Genomic DNA, 17,272 nt, shown 5'->3' on the forward strand with positions numbered 1-17,272 from the left:
CTCAGGTATACATGCCGAGCGCTAATAAACTAGCAAATAAAATAAACAATGACCGTTATCCTTTAAGCACCATTCTCCAGCCTTGTGATCTACAGATGATTGAGCCACAGCTTTATATTTTGCATTAAAATATGATCCTAAGATTTGTTATGTCCTCTGGTGCCAAGAGCCCCCCATCCCATGTGCTGGAAGCCGCTATTCCTGTTCTGCAGTGTTTAATGACAGGGGCCAGTCCATCTGTAATAACACATACAAGGCTGCCTGGTGGCAACCATTATTCCTTTACACACCACATAAGAAATCTTGTGCCATTTTCTCTATCTGCTGTCTTACTATATGAATTAATGTCATTTGTTCTTTTTTTGTGCTTGTCCTGGACACAGCAAGCAGGAGAGGTAGGAGGTTCCTGTGAACTTATCGTGTCCATATAGCTACAAGGTCCTGCACTAATTGTTCCGCATGAACCTACAGATATTCTATAGAAAAAACAGCATGCGCTTTTCTGTAATTTATAGATTACTAGCCCAGCATAAATCGTGAGAATGACCGCGGCCATTGAGCTTATCTCAGTTGATGAGCGAGGCAGCCTCAGAGCCATGACTGAGACGCAACCGACATCCCCCAAAAAAGCTTTTCATCTTAAATACAATAAAATTCCTCAGACAGTAATAAGTCCTGGCAAGTGCTGGACTAACAAATATTCGGGAAGGTCGGACATTTATAGATGATACAACATTTACTGGTTGATGTACAGAACCTACAGGTAACCAGTAAAAATAAACTTCTACCATTTTGTTAATTGCGGTCTCCTAATTACTAATCTCTACTCAGTTTCTGAGATTCCACGTTATGCCAAAGACCAGATTACCAGAATTTCTGTATTTCTATATATTAGAAGACAGCCGGTGCTGTAAAACTCTTTCTGTAGTCTGACTGCATTTTTTTTTCTTCTTTTTTTGGCATCTTATTTCAAAAGGAAATTTTAACTTTATGCCTTATTTCTTTACAGGAAAAGAACCAGTTCTCCCCCTAATAAAGAGGATCAAACACCAGGAGTCAAAGAATCCCTCTTGGGACATTCATCTGATCCAGTGGAACTGAGGCGTCTGAACTACCAAACTCCAGGTGGGAGCCGTCTTCTGCGTTCTGCAGATTTTCCGTTTTTCTTTCCCATCATCATCATCTCCTCTTACGGGGGCTCAGAACGTTAGTTTTTCTGAAGGATCCTACAGCTGACTCATGAAATCACCTGATGATCACGTTCACGTATAATCATCAGCTGAGTATTGAGTGCCTTCCCTCACTACATGGTCTCATTCACAGTTCTCAAGAACATGATAACAATTGAGTCAAAAAAGTTCAGGTGACGGCATCCATTGGCCAAGATACATTTTTGTATCAGATGTAAAATCCCTGCCGGAGCCATCTATCTAAACTGACCTCCCAGCATTCGCTCCGTCTCCTCTAGTGCAGGACGCCTGTCTTCAATTGGATTCTTCCCCTTATTTAATGTCTTATTGTTGTCAGGGGCAGTTTTATTTTCCCTTATTTAATGTCTTATTGTTGTCAGTAGCTTCTTGTTTGATGGGGACAGGTTGGTCCCAATACTTTAGGACGGTACATGGATCAATGCAGCGATGGAGAGCTCATCAGTCTAGTCAGGAAATACTCACCTTTCAAACAATACACCCTATTGTCATGACCACAGATTACTCCTAATGCAGCCATCTATGGATGTGGCGACATTGTAGGTGTCCACTATTGTCACATCAGTCATCTTCTGATGACATCTGTCCCTGTATGACCATTTAACTGTATAAAGTTTAACCTTGTTTTTCATAACTCAGCAAGGTTTATAGGGCGCAAACTGTCAGATAGCCACTTTATGGTGAGCGTGCAGCGGGATGATTGCCCCCACTCTCAGGCTGTTGAGATTCTTTGGTTATTAGGATCATTTACAGGACTGTCCACTACACACATCTGTTAGATCCAGTGCCAACAGACCTTCAGCCCATGTCAGCCGCCCTCTAACTGCATTCTGTTCTTTGCCGCTTTTGTTTTCCTTGCAGGTTCCAGTGTCCCCAGTTATCCGAATATCACAAGTTAGTTTGACAATTTACCATGACCGTCTAGAGAAGTTATCACTCCCCTCATGCCCTACTCATTGCCGGCTCTTGCTTATTTTTTTCCCCCTAAATTTCTTCACATCCTCTTCACCCCATGTCATACTCCTCCTCAGCTGGGCACCATCTTTGTTTTGCTCTCTGCGTATCTTGCATTTTGACTTTGCTCTTGGTGAGAATATTCAGTGGAGGAAGACGTGGAGTAGTGATATGATAAAGTGTTAGGAGAGGTACTAGAGCAGGTCATGGACACTGGATCAGTCTAGAACATGGATCTCACACCCCTGTATCTGATCACTGTAAAGATTCCTTATCCCTGTCCTTGATGTTTCTCATATCGACTGTGCATAGGAGGTCTTGCTCTTCTCACAGTTCCCCGTTATTTCTTTTCCACAAACTCTTCCAAAGTTGCAGTTTTTATGGTTTTAATCCTGTAAAGTTGCTCTACCTGTTCCCTCCATCTTACTCGGGAGATTGGATATCATTTCGTATACTTGGTATGTCCTCGCTCTGACATTTCTATCCCACATTCACTCATAGATTCATTTTCAGGCATCAGTTGTCTGTGTTTTATATTCTGTCCTCTTCACTGCATCTCATTACAGCATCAGAGTCTGTGATGTGGATTTCCAAGGCTCCACGGGCTGCACCTCTAATGCAGAGCATGATAACATTTAGCCGTATACGGCTGCTTTTCCTGGGGTGCTGCAGCATGCTGTGTGTCTACAGCTGTCGGTCTGTCTTGCTGCACTGTCCATCTCCACTGTCTTCTATAGGCAGGAGCGCAGCATTACTCAGGTTTCCTTCTATCATCCCAGGTATGAGGGATCATCCACCCATCTCTATCAATGATCTTGCTGAACACATTGACCGTCTGAAGGCCAATGATGGACTGAAGTTCTCCCAGGAATATGAGGTGAGATCTACATATTGCTGGCCATGGCCATAGACTGGCCATGTGAATTGCATTTTCTATTGCCGTCTTGATTCATTTGTTTTGTGTTTCAGTCCATTGACCCTGGTCAGCAGTTCACGTGGGAGAATTCGAACCATGAGGTGAACAAACCAAAGAATCGTTATGCAAATGTTATTGCCTATGACCACTCCCGCGTCATCCTTACCTCAGCGGATGGTAAGAAAGATCAAGGTTTGTCCTGCATTAAAGGGGTTATCTAATTTCACAAACAGCCCCCACCCCCCCCCCCATATGCCGGGCCCCTCAGAGGTAATATACTTACCTCGCTCCTCATGTCACTGCTGGTCCCCGCACCGCCGCTTCTCCCTGTACACGGATAAAAACATCCCGTGTCGGGTGAGAGGGGACAGGGGGAGACTCCCTAGCATCGTGGGTGACACTAGGGAGGCTCGTCCCCGTCCCCCCTTCCTTTGGCTGCTCCCCAGACACTGGATGTTTTCATCCGTATACAGGGAGCAGCAGCGGAGGTGCGGGGACCAGGAGCGGCACAGGGAGTGGGGTAAGTATATACCTGTGGGGGCCCGGCCCATGGGGGGCTATTTGTGAAATTGGATAACCCCTTTAATCTTAACGTAGTCTACCTTGCCCTCTAATGTTCTCATCTCCCTCAGCTATCCCCGGCAGTGACTACATCAATGGCAACTACATCGATGGATACAGGAAACAGAATGCTTACATTGCCACACAAGGCCCACTTCCCGAGACGCTCAGCGACTTCTGGCGCATGGTGTGGGAGCAGAGGACGACCACCATTGTTATGATGACTCGTCTAGAAGAAAAATCCAGGGTCAGACATAATACACAGAGGGGAAATGGGGGGTCCAGAAAGTGCTCATTGGTGCTAATGATCAATGGAAGAATATCCATGCTAAATTAGCTTATTTTACTTGCTGTGACAAAAAAAGCGGTCAGAAGCCGGATGTGCCGCATAATATCTATAATAAATGATATATAACAGGCAGATTGGTGCAATATAGCATGAATGTGCCATGACCGCATCACGTATCAGCAGAGAGATATCTGCCTAAAATTAGCCACTTGGAATCCTACTACTCTGGCATCCCTGAGGCAATCAGAGAGGTAAATTCAACTCGACTGTTATTGCACATTCGGAGCCTTTACAACTTTTAGATTTTAAGTTTTACAGCCCTATCACAGTCATATCACATATTTAACCCACGTTTAACAAATACGTTGTGGGGAAAAAAGATGCAAAAAAATAAATAAAATACATTTACAATGGAACCCTATAATAATGGATGCCACTGCATGGCATCCGTTTAACGATAGGCCATATGTATACGTTAAATGTGGGACGTGATGTGAACACTGCCTACCATTGCTGCAGATAGGTTTCATCCTGTTATTTGACTCACAGGTGAAGTGTGACCAGTACTGGCCGAGCCGTGGCACAGAGACGTATGGAATGATCCAGGTCACCCTATTAGACACTGTAGAGCTGGCCACTTACACAGTGAGGACATTTGCACTCTATAAGGTAAGTAGTCCTGTATTTTATGAGGCTGTATCATGGGTAATTTGGGGCCTTACCGTGGTCTTCTACCATGACTAACCTGCAAACAGAACATCCAGGGTCACAGATTGGATCCCCTCTGCCCACCCTCCTCCCGCTATTACTCCCGTGAGAGAGATAAGACAGCACAATGCGGTAGAAGGTAGACAAGCAAATTAAGAGTGTAATGTTTTAATTTAATTTTCAATTATAATATAATTTTACGGTGCGCTGAGCTTAATGAGAGAACCGATAAATGCAGATAGGGAGGCAGAGTAACACTTTTTTGGATACGTATTGCCAGCTGCATTTAGTGCCCTGCAGGTCTCCACCGTCGTCAGAGAAGCTTTCTAATTATAATACAGACGAACTGACAACAGAGAATAGCAGGCACAGTTCAAATCATTTGAGCAGTTTCTTTGCCAGTCACTGGTTCAATCTGTTCTGGGACAGTATGTCCACACCGACCGTATTGTAACCCATGAACATTCCCTAATGGAGACAACATGAACAAGACTCTTCTGCTCTTACAGAACGGCTCCTGTGAAAAGCGAGAAATCCGTCAGTTCCAGTTCATGGCGTGGCCGGACCATGGGGTCCCAGAGTACCCAACACCCATCCTGGCCTTCTTACGAAGAGTGAAAGCTTGCAACCCCACAGATGCCGGCCCTATGGTAGTTCACTGCAGGTAAGGGACAAGTTCTAGTAATTGTCCATTTATGTGAAGGAAAAGTGCTCCATTTACTACGTGCGTCAGCCCGGAAATACATTCCATGTTCACTTCACTCCGCAAATAGCTCTTGTCTAAAGAGGACCCTGACGTGACTGAGAAATCTAATGCTGCATGCATCTCCCGACACAATATTTCTGAAGTTTAATTTTAACTCCTTAGAGGCAAGAGTGTTTTGGTCTTCAGCGGCCACTATTTGGTGGTTTAACGGCCCTAACTTTATCTGTTTGAACATCAAAATAATGTTGTGGCTTTTTCCAGGACAAGTAGGACTGGGGTTTAGAATATATATTTTTTTCAGATAGATTGTTTTTTCTTATTATTTTTATTAAAGGGTTTCTGTCACCAGAATTAACCGCATTAAACTGGCTGACCTTAGCGATGTGCTAATGTCAGCGGACCCTAACTGTACTATTTTTACGCTTATGGATGCCCCCGTTACTGCACAATTTTAACTTTGATGATATGCAAATTAGCCTCTAGAAGCGCGGGGGGGGGGGGGGGGGCGGCAATGACGCTTGGGGGGGCATCCTTGATTGACAGGGCCAAGCAGGCGCGAGATTTATCCAGCGCACAGGGCCGTCAGGAGAAGACGAACGCTAGCCCTGTCAATCAAGGACGGCAGGGCTTTAATTGAGGTGGTACAACAGAGCCTCTAGGACAGGCATCCTCAAACTGCGGCCCTCCAGCTGTTACAAAACTACAACTCCCAGCATGCCCGGACAGCCTACAGGTATCAGCCCACAGCACGGCATTGTGGGAGTTGTAGTTTTACAACAGCTGGAGGGCCGTAGTTTGAGGATGCCTGCTCTAGGAGCAGGAGCAATACCTGACCCCCCCCCCCCCCCCCCCCGCTCCTAAAAGAGTTAATTTACATATCATCAAAGTTAAAATTGTGCAGTAACCGGGGTATTAATAAGCACAAAAAGAAGTTAAGAAAATATAAATGTTTAGTTCCTTATTCTTAACCCGTTCAAGACTAAACCTATTTTCATTGACCATGTCATCTAAAGGGTTTTATGTCTGTGATCTGAGTTATCTCCGATCGTGGTCACTGCTGAAGGTGTCTGCTGTATAACACAGCAGTCATTGGCTGACTATGGCGCCTGCTCAGCTCCTGAGTGGGCGCCATATTTATAACCTCACTTTCCACTGTATACAGTTAGTTCCAGAAATATTTACTCAGTGATACAAGTTTTGGCATTTTGGCCGTTTACCAAAACATATTCAAGATCCAGTTATATAATCGATATGGCCTTAAAGTGCAGACTCACAGCTTTAATTTGAGGGGATTCACATCCTAATTGGATAAAGGGTTTTGGAATTACAGCTCTGTAATATGTGGCTGCTTCTTTTTCAAGGGGTCAAAAGGTAATTGGAAAGTTATCTCAAAAGCTATTTAATGGGCTATTCCCTCGTTAATCCATCCTTAATTAAGCAGGTAAAAGGTCTGGAGCTGATTCCACGTGTGGCATTTACATTTGCCAGCTGTTGCTCTGAACCAACAACCTGCGTTCAAAGGAAGTGAAACAGACCATTATTAGGCAAAAAAAATGAAGAAATCCATCATAGAGATAGCGGAAATGTTAAGAGTAGCCTACGCCAACAGTTTGGTACATTCTGGTAAAATAGAGCACACTGGTGAGACTGGGAACTCTAAAAGACATGGACATCCACGAAAGACAACAGTGGTGGATGATCACAGAATCCTTTCCATGGTGAAGAAAACCCCCTTCGCAACATCCACCCAAGTGAAGAAGACTCTCCAGGGTCCGTGAAAGCCCGGCCTGCTGTCCTGCTAAGTGCACGAGCGCACGGCATCATTACAGCGGTGGGCGCACGGCGTCATAGCAACCACAGTAATACACTCGTAAAGATCATACAAGTGTATTACTATACAGTGGTGGCAGCATGAAGCACATGGCGTCATACCAACCAATGATGCCGTGCATTTGCGAATGAGGCATAAGCCAGAAAGACCAAGAAACGAGCAACAACTGAAGACAGCTGCAGTAAAATCATCACAAAGGAGGAAACCCAGTGTTTGGTGATGACCATGGGCTTCAGGCAGTAATCACCTGCAAAGGATTCTCTACAGAGTATTAAATATGAACATTTTATTTATGGTAATTGTAATCTGTCCAATTACTTTTGAGCGCCTGAAATGAGGATGCTTTTTAGAAAAATGGTTGCAATTCCTAAACGTTTCACAGGATATTTTTGTTCGACGCCTTGAATTAAACCTGAAATTCTACACTTCAATGTGGTGGCAGCAGAGCCCACATCATGAGGATTGGGTCACTGTCCAAATATTTTGGGACGTAACTGTATATACACAGCGGATCGCATAAAGGGCTTAAATTTGCAAATCGCCACTAAAATAAAGTTATTAGAATTGGTTCCCAAATTTGTTTAGGTGATTTTGATATGTAATATATATATATATATAGTCTTGGGTGAAGTGGGCAGCCATGGTGGTGCTTTGGTTAGTTTGGGTGGCTTTTTTTTTTTCTTTATTTGTATATTATATTTAGCGTTGAGCGAAGCGAGTTTCTAATGCTTCTTCCGAAGTTGCTTCGTTCAAAACTTCGGAATACAGTATTAGAATGTATGGGCTCTGATGAGCCGAAGTAAGTTATTCGCCAAGTCGCTCCGTTAAATAACTTCAGCAGTTGATTTTTAAAGTGGAAAACTTTTAATACTTGAAACCGAACTTGGCTTCAGTCCTGAGGTACTAGTCAGAGCCCATACATTTTAATACAGTACGGAGAATAATCTCCGTACAGTATTATTGTGAAGTTTTGAACAAAGCGACTTTGGATGAAGCTTCGCTCAACACTAATTATATTTTTAACTTATGTTTTTCATATATTCATTAATATAATATCCCAAAAGACCTCACCGGGGATCTTTGCCCTTCATAATTTTTGTGCAGTTTTCCACTGTAACTGGGGCATCCATACAGCGTCTTGTTGTGACACCAGTCACTGGGGAGGGGGGGGGCTTTGATCGGAGTCCTAGAAGGAGGGGATATCATATAATAAACCCTGAGTGCATGTTTCACGATTGTTGGTGGCTTGTGCATGCAGACTGATGGTCTCTCTCCTCTCGTTAGTGCTGGTGTGGGCAGAACGGGGTGCTTTATAGTCATTGATGCCATGTTAGAGAGAATAAAGCTGGAGAAAACGGTGGACATCTACGGTCACGTGACCTGCATGCGCTCTCAGAGAAATTACATGGTACAGACGGAGGACCAGTACATCTTCATCCACGAGGCTTTACTAGAAGCAGTGATGTGCGGTAACACGGAAGTGCTGGCACGCAGCCTGTATGCACATATCCAGAAACTGTCTCAGGTCCCTCCAGGAGAGAGCGTCACCTCCATGGAGCTAGAGTTCAAGGTAGGTAATGTCTTCTCCGTGTGAATAAGCCCATCTTCCCGGTCACTGCAGTTTTCCGGCTGTACTCCTTTTGTATTCAGGTCACATCCGTCTTATAATATTTCGGTTCAGTTGGTTAGACACGTTCTGGATTTTCTTTCTTGTTCCCTTAAAGCTTTTGGCCAACTCTAAGGCTCACACCTCCCGGTTCATCAGTGCCAACCTACCATGCAACAAGTTCAAGAATCGGCTGGTTAATATAATGCCATACGAGATAAGTCGTGTTTGTCTTCAGCCTATACGTGGAGTGGAGGGGTCAGACTACATTAACGCCAGCTTCATTGATGGCTACAGGTAATATTTCTGCAGTAATGGTTGGGGGTAGATACAGGCCAGTCACCACTCACATAACAAATGTCTGACGTTGTGGCCACAATGATCAGATCTAGTGGATATACTCTGCCAGTCCAACTCTGTACAATGTTTTACAGGCAACAGAAAGGGTACATTGCTACTCAGGGACCCCTGGCAGAGACCACCGAGGATTTCTGGCGCATGCTGTGGGAGCATAATTCCACCATTGTGGTGATGCTGACAAAGCTGCGGGAGATGGGCCGGGTAAGGAGAACCTTGGATATAAGAAGGATCTAAAATGCCTTTAGGATTTTCTGACCATCACACTCATCATCTGCCCTCACTTAAGAGTTTTCCATGGATGTGTTGGTATTTCTGAGGCTAAGATATAATATCCTGCATCACTAGACATGCACATTACTCTCTGCAGGAAAAGTGTCATCAGTACTGGCCAGCAGAACGCTCCGCACGGTACCAGTATTTCGTGGTGGACCCTATGGCTGAATATAACATGCCTCAGTACATCCTGCGTGAGTTCAAAGTGACAGATGCAAGGGTGAGGCCCCGTATCATTTATATACCAGCTGTCAGCTCACTAGTATTCGTTTACCTCCCATGTTCTGATTTCTGGTCTCTTCCACTTCAAAGGATGGACAGTCTCGGACAATCAGACAGTTCCAGTTCACAGATTGGCCCGAGCAAGGAGTGCCAAAAACAGGAGAAGGCTTCATCGATTTTATTGGACAAGTGCATAAAACCAAGGAGCAGTTTGGACAGGACGGACCAATAACTGTTCACTGCAGGTACAGCGCCCACATATGTGCATGTTATATCAGAGGAGTAGAGTAAAGGGCTTTTTACACGGACAGATAATCAGGCAGATTATTGGGAATGAGCATTTTTGTAAAACATGCCAGTCATCCCTCGACCCTGGCTGTGAAGCAGGCACCTGCACTAAGGCTACTTTCACACTCGCGTTTTGTGCAGATCCGTCATGGACGGATCAGTTCAGATAATAGAACCGTCTGCATCTGTTCAGAACTGATCCTTGTGTATTATCTTTAACATAGCCAAGACGGATCCGTATTGAACACCATTGAAAGTCAGTGGAGGAAGGATCCGTTTTCTCTTGTCTTGTGCCAGATTGCGTCAGTGAAAACGGATCCGTCCCCATTGACTTACATTGTGTTCAGTTTCATCAGACTGACACCAAAACACTGTAAGCAGCCTCCAAAGCGGAATGGAGACGGAACTGATGCAAAATGAGTGGATGCTTTTCCATTCAGAATGCATTACAATGCAAACTGATCAGTTTTGGACGCTTCTGAGAACCCTGAACGGATCTCACCAACGTAAAGCCAAAATGCCAGTGTGAAAGTAGACTAAGCTGGTAGGATGTTAGTAACAGCTGGTTCTTGGCACAGAGAGCTCCAGCAGCTCTTCATCTCCCCTCACCTGCAGCGACGCCAAAAGACGTTGCTGCAGACTGAGGATCTGCACTGCCAGCCGTCTAAAGATGGTCATTAAAAGGGTTAAGAGTCTTTTATTCAGAGCTAAAATCTTCAACTTACAGACCATGTTATGTATCTTGAGTGTATTAACCTACCATGTCTATAACAGTGCTGGTGTAGGGCGGACCGGAGTCTTCATCACACTCAGCATTGTCCTGGAGAGGATGAGGTATGAAGGAGTAGTGGACATGTTCCAGACTGTGAAGACTTTAAGAACACAGCGACCGGCCATGGTGCAAACAGAGGTAAGGAACTGCAGCTAGTACCGAGGATCTGTCAACACACAATACAGTGTCATATATTCATTTAAATCTCTCCTTTCTGATTAAATCGTTCACAGGGAAGTGTTATCAGTGACTGACAGCTGTATCTGTATACACGCTTACACGGGGAATGTTATAATGCACTGACAGTTGTACACAGGGAGGTGTTATGACTGATGGTGTAAAGGCTGTATTACACTGGCCGATTTGTTTTGGCTGATAATCGCTAATGAGCGTTCACATAAATACTTATTAGTGATCATCTTGCAGTGTAATACCGCCGCTGATTGCCCGATGAACAAGAGTTTGCTTAAAAATCATCGCATACCGGCAGCAGATTTTGCTGTTTAATGGCAATCTGCCGCCGGCAAACCGCTAGACAGTATGGGGATTAGGGATGACAGTGCTCACGCTTCCCCATGCTACAGAGGAGATCACTGCATGTAATGGCAGCAGTCTCCTCCACTAGCAAGCAGGCTTCCCTCCCAACAATCGCTTGCTCAATTGGCCTGTGTAATACAGGCTTTAGTGTGTATACAGTGATTGATGGCGTTCTCTGTGTAAGTGTGTATACATAGATAGCGGTCAGTCACTGATAGTGGTACTCAGGGAGGTGTTATCAGTGATAGCATTCTCTGTGTAAGTGTGTATACATAGATAGCGGTCAGTCACTGATAACATCTCCATCCTGAACAATAAAGTTAGAAAGAGGAGAGATTTAAAGGCAACTTGTCATCACATATATGCAGCCCTCACAGATGGCAGCATAAAGTACTGACGGATATGCTGATTTCAGAGGTGTGTTACTTCTGAGCTATAAGTGGTTGCCGATAAACGGCATTATAATCATCCCAGCCCAGGCCTGGAGTCGTGGTTAGGACTAGGTCACACAGTCAGTGTTTGGTCAGTGATTTGGAGCCAAAACCTGGAGTGGAGGCTACACTGAGGTGTAATGGAAAGATCTGCTCCTGTCTTTGTCTCACAATCACTGATGAAAATCACTGTCCAAACACTGATGTGTGAACTCATTATTCATGATCTTCTGCTTTACGCACCCACCTGCTGCTGATCGGCAGTATTCTCTGTAGGTGAGAGCTGCCAATAATCAGCTCATGAACAGTGGTAACTCTTCTCCAGGCCGGAGCAGAGATGAATATGATGCAGGTTATCAGCAACCACTTCCTATTAGCTCATCAGTGACAACGCTGAAATCGGCGTCTGTCATCACCTCTGATGGCAGCATAAAGTTGATGACATGTTCCCTTTAAATGTCTAGATTAAGGGGGTCATTTACTAACGGATATGCCACTTTTTGGTGTATATATGTCACAGATTGTGGGGCACAAAGGTTATTTGCGCCGCAATCTGTGACTTTTCCCCACTCACATCAGGTCTAAAAAAGTGGGTGTGAAAAGGGGCGGGGCAGTAGCCCGGTCTCATTTATCATTTTCTGTGCCTGTTATAGGAGTAGAAAATGGTCTAAATTTAAGCCAACACGGAAGCTGGCCTACATTTAAACCGGTGGTGGATGAGCCAGAGTTGTATGGTATCCGTCTGAGGCATCAATTAACATATACACTAAACGGATGGCAGACACGTGATGTGAATCCAGCCTTAATCATTAAAATAATGAAGGCAATTTCACATTAAAATTGAATCATTGGAGGCACGCCCCCGACTTGTTACTATATTGCAAGTTGTTTGGTGCATAAATATTTCTAGAGAACTTTTTAATATCTTAAAGGGGTTGTCCGAGTTATGAAAAAATATATAGCACTGTAAATCTGATGGGCAGCAATATGTAACTAAGATAAGCAAGTTTTAGGCAAAAAAAAATATATTTCCTCATTTCCCTGATTCTCCTTTGGCCTTTTTTTTTTTTACCTTCAATAAGAACAATCTTTCCCCCTTCTCTGCAAAGGGAGTGAGTACAAGTCCTGCCCTCAGTGACATGTCTGACTGCTGGGAGACTCAGCAGCATGTTGTATGTGTAGGACTAAAAGTCCCAGCTGTACAGTGACACTGCTGATCCACACAGGATCTTCCCCCTACCTGTTCTTGTGCAATGCTCTGCAGAACTCCTCTGTCAGCTCCTGTGCTCAGCATTTGTCTCCTCACTGCCTGCAGCTACTCAGTCTGTCCAGCTGAAGGGGTTAATGTTTTTCCTCAAGAATACAGGGAGAGAGCAATAAGCAGCAGTGGGCAGTACAGGGGGGCGTGGCCAGCACAGTGACATCTCCTGTACAGACTCATATCTGCTCTCTCAGGCTTGTGCACAAAACATCATCACAGCAGGCTGACATCACAGGTCAGTGAAATCTGAGAAAGCAGCAACTGGAGCTGCAGTAAGTGCATGGTAAAGCTGTTACATTAGCCTAGTTAGAACAAAAAAATAACTGAGACAACCCCTTTAACACCTACACCTTATTAACATAGATAACCACACCCACTTTTCAAAACTGGCGTGAGTGGTTTACAATTGCAAAAAGCTGCAAAAAAGATGTAAAAGCAGTCTTTTGTGGGGGGTTTTAAAGCCACAATTCTGGAGTGCAAGCAACTTGCTATATTTAATAAATTTGGTGCAAATGATGGCAACAGACTCAAGCAAAACTAACTTCAAAAATTTCCCTGATAAATCTCCCCTATATAAACATAAAATGCTATAATAGCACAACTTATGGACGCAGTTTTCTTTGCTGTATTTGATTCTCCTGCCTTGGCTATATCATAGATTTGGTGCATACTCCAGCAGGCTGTGCACCAGACGGAAATCTGTGGTAGCCTTCTAGCTGTAGGGTTTTAGTCTTCATTCACACCAGAAAACTGTCGTGAATGAAGATAAATGCCCTCTTGCAGTGCCCCCTTTTATGAAAGTGGTGAAGGTAGAAACACCACTTGCAACATAATTTTGTGGCATTTAAAAAGAAGGTTTACGACTTATGTATGCCAGTAAACTGGCGTGAGGGGAACACTACCATTCTTTCCCTACGTGTAGAAAAATAAGAACCCTGCATGGTTCACTGAAAAAAATACAGCAAAAATCTCTTAACTCCATTAATGCATAGGAAGGAAGATTAGACGGTGTCTGGACCTCACAATACCCCAGACATGAATAGTATTCCTCCTTGACGTATCATACAGTATATGGACAAAGGTCCTCGTTTTCAACTGTTTGAGGACACATATGTCTGTAAGGCCTCATGCAGACGGACATTTTTTTGGTCCGCATCCGAGCTGCAGTTTTGGGGGCTCAGATGCGGACCCATTCACTTCAATGGGGCCGCGCCGCAAAAGGTGCTCCGTTTCGAGGTCCAAATAAAATATAACCTGTACTATTCTTGTCCGCGTTTTGCGGACAAGAATAGGCAGTTATATCAATGGCTGTCCGTGCCGTTCTGCAAATTGCAAAACACACACGGGCGCCATCCGTGTTTTGCGGATCCGCGATTTGAGGACCGCAAAACACATAACGGCCGTGTGCATGAAGCCTAATATGTATGCAGCATTGGGATATTGCACAGAAATGATGTAGTTGAGATGATGAGAGTTGTTCTATCTTGTTTCACAGGACCAGTATCAGCTGTGCTACAGAGCCGCATTGGAGTACCTAGGCAGCTTTGACCACTATGCAACATAACTACCGCTTACCCACTGGCCGAGCTGGGAGAGATGTGCGTCCAGGGACTATGGCATCGGACACGTCACCCTGTGCCGAGCCTTCCTTCTCCAGGCGCTGTTCCCACCTCATCATGAGATAATGCAAAGCTTTTGCAAGACTTGCTTGGGATTTCAGCACAATTCATTCCTTGTTCCCTTCCATACAGGTCTTGCTTCTTTGGTCCTATCTGTGGCACACAGAAAAAAAGATAATACAATTAACATTTGTTTTTCTATTATTTTTAATCACTTTTTTAGAGTATTTTTCTTTTTTTTAAGTCTGGTGTTCCTGTAGGGAAGCCGTTTTCAGTTCATTATTATTATAATTTTTTTTATTGTTCTTTAAAATAATGATAGCGTGAAGGGAAATGATTCCTATAAAGAAAATGTCATTCCGACTGCAGGAACCTGTGTGTTGTGCGCCGAGCTCCCGCATAAGAGGGACGGTTCCTTGAAGGCTCACAAAGCACATTACAGCGGGAGACGAGCGTGCGCACAGAAAAGCCGACCGCACAAGGATACATTTAAGAATTAGCAGATTATTCCAAATGAAGAAATCACTTCGGGTGACTGGTTTGTGGACCTGTGTACTTGATGTCTCATCTCATCTGAAGCGTAATCGCACAGGAGCCGAAGGAAATCTACAGCGCATAATCACTGACTTTAGCACAAGGGTTGGACAATGAGGGACCAAGCTGAAACAACATTGCCCAGTTCTTCATATTTTTTACGTTATATACTCATTTTTATTTTTTTTGTTTCTTTTCTTTTTTGCAGCCAGTGTCCATCTGGCTCAGCTCGCCTGGTGCGAGAGATGGTTAGGTGTGGCGATAGCTAGAGGTTGCTGAATAAAACACTATATATTTGCTCAGAGATGGAGGATGAAGACTTGAAGGATATATATTTTCTTTTACCGACTTATATTATAGTTTTAGGCGACTTAGGAGTCTTTTCAGAAAGGTGCCACATGACGATTCCTTCTGAGATTTTTTGTTATAATGTGCAGCATATCAGGCCTTCTACTAAACACGTCACAGGAAAAAAAGTGTACTTAATAAAGGTACTCTGTATTACTGCAAGTTCTACGTGAGGGCTGATGTAAGAAATAAAGGTGGTGGCGAACCCTTGGGATCGTGTTCCCCGATGTATTGGCTGGGAAGCGATCCGAACGCTGTGTCTCTAATGTTGGATAAGGAAATCATTTTTACCTTGTGTATACATTAGTGCTGTTAGGAGTTTGCTCCGTTGTATACAGTATGTTTTCTATTTGTTAATAAAAATGAGAAAAAAAATCTATATTAAAAAAACACAACCTAAAACTCAAAGTCTACTAATAACAGCATCTCTGCCGAAGAAAAAAATATCTCAATGTTAATAAATTTGAATAATCGGGTTTCATACAAATTTGTGCAGTGTGTTTGGTGTCCGCAGCTGAAGTGGACGAATCTGTGACCAGCAGCGTCCGCCGTCCAGGGAGCTCCAGATATCATCCAGCTGTAAATGTGCAGTTTAGCAATTGTTTGTCGTCAGGACAGGGGCTGTCTGTCCGCGGTGTTCGGCTGCTGTGGTCTCGCTGATTACAAGAATGGGAGCCTATCTGAATGGAGCAGCAGACACGCATGCGCTCTATGGGACTGTCTGAGATGACAAGCGCTCGGCTATTCCCAGCAGCCCCATAGAGATGAATAGAAAGAATGTGTGACCACCACCGTATTCATGCACGGGAGCCAAGTCTCATGTCTGCGGGGGCCCCAGCAGTCAGAACCTGGCCGATCAGACCCCTACCTACAGTATACGGGCTAAGTTACCGGAACAGGAGTCAAGGAGGGGCAACAGTCCCTGAAAACTGTGTGACTATGGGGACCTGGCAGCAGGACGCTGGCTACTGAAACCTTCTTCTCACCACTTTTCATTTTTGTATTTATTTCCTTCCTCCCTTTCCAATAAAATAAAAAATAATCTGTCAAATGGAATGGGGGTAAAATGTAATAAACCATTGTTTTTGTTTTTTTGTGGTTTTAGGAAGTGATAAAATGACAACTTCGGCGGGTCAGTACGATTATTGCGATACCAAGTTTTATAGTTGTTACATTTTGCCATTTTTAAAAAATTTTAAACTTTAGAACATGCATCGCCATATTCTGTACCCCATAATATTATCTGTCTGTTGACGATGCTGTGCTTGTATTGGTATATTGTATTTTTATTTTCAGTCAAAAATGCCAAATCCAGAGATTACAAAGAAGTCCATTTGAAATATTGCAGTATTTTTGCCCAATAAGATGCACCTAGGTTTTAGAGGAGAGAAAAAATAATCCATCATCAGACCGACCTTCCCCCACTGGTAATTAACTTAGGGGTCTGAACTGGGGTCTAATCAGACAAAAATAAACTCACCTCTCCTGTTCCAGATGCCACGGCTCCTGAGATCCAGCACTCTCCTGCCATGCTGTGCTGGAACCCGAGGTCCCAGAATGTAGGTTACAGAGCGTGACTACGTCACAGCACAGCGAGTGGCATCTGCAGGAGAAGACCAGGGAGTGGCGAGTACAGCCAGCACAGGGAGCGCTGTATTCCCTGCTCCCCAGTCCTGCTGTGTACAAGTGAGCACAAACGTAATAGAAGCACTCATTAGTATTTGTCCACTTTTGAGAGAAAGAAGTACGGTAAATGCAGCACATACATGCACTTTCTGTAATGGTGGTTTTCGACACAAGGTATGTTTGCTGGGATTATTTTAGTTAAGCATACCCTGCACGTGGCAT

At 44.0% G+C, this 17,272-nt stretch overlaps 1 protein-coding gene and 1 long non-coding RNA gene across 8 annotated transcripts in view; one reads left to right on the plus strand and one right to left on the minus strand.

Moving 5' to 3' along the window:
* The window catches only part of PTPRF (protein tyrosine phosphatase receptor type F), a 196,640-nt gene extending 180,733 nt beyond the window's left edge, over positions 1–15,907 (plus strand). For 4 of the 6 annotated variants that reach the window (XM_044300617.1, XM_044300616.1, XM_044300618.1 and 1 more), the window contains 14 exons: positions 1,010–1,125; positions 2,070–2,102; positions 2,942–3,039; positions 3,132–3,255; positions 3,711–3,886; positions 4,478–4,597; positions 5,146–5,300; positions 8,458–8,743; positions 8,898–9,076; positions 9,214–9,340; positions 9,507–9,632; positions 9,725–9,879; positions 10,697–10,832; positions 14,419–15,907. In XM_044300617.1, coding sequence (XP_044156552.1) covers positions 1,010–1,125; positions 2,070–2,102; positions 2,942–3,039; positions 3,132–3,255; positions 3,711–3,886; positions 4,478–4,597; positions 5,146–5,300; positions 8,458–8,743; positions 8,898–9,076; positions 9,214–9,340; positions 9,507–9,632; positions 9,725–9,879; positions 10,697–10,832; positions 14,419–14,487 — 1,900 coding nt within the window. In that variant the 3' untranslated portion in view covers positions 14,488–15,907. The remainder of the gene's footprint in view (positions 1–1,009; positions 1,126–2,069; positions 2,103–2,941; positions 3,040–3,131; positions 3,256–3,710; positions 3,887–4,477; positions 4,598–5,145; positions 5,301–8,457; positions 8,744–8,897; positions 9,077–9,213; positions 9,341–9,506; positions 9,633–9,724; positions 9,880–10,696; positions 10,833–14,418) is intronic. The other 2 variants (XM_044300619.1, XM_044300620.1) reach the window with 1 other exon arrangement.
* LOC122943138 overlaps positions 10,724–17,272 on the minus strand; it is a 48,867-nt gene continuing 42,318 nt past the window's right edge. For both annotated transcript variants that reach the window (XR_006390831.1, XR_006390832.1), the window contains exons 4-5: positions 14,499–14,695; positions 10,724–10,860 (exon numbers count right to left, since the gene is read on the minus strand). This is a non-coding gene — a long non-coding RNA (uncharacterized LOC122943138). The remainder of the gene's footprint in view (positions 10,861–14,498; positions 14,696–17,272) is intronic.

Source organism: Bufo gargarizans, chromosome 7 (genome assembly GCF_014858855.1).
Source record: "Bufo gargarizans isolate SCDJY-AF-19 chromosome 7, ASM1485885v1, whole genome shotgun sequence".
Lineage (NCBI taxonomy): Eukaryota > Metazoa > Chordata > Amphibia > Anura > Bufonidae > Bufo > Bufo gargarizans.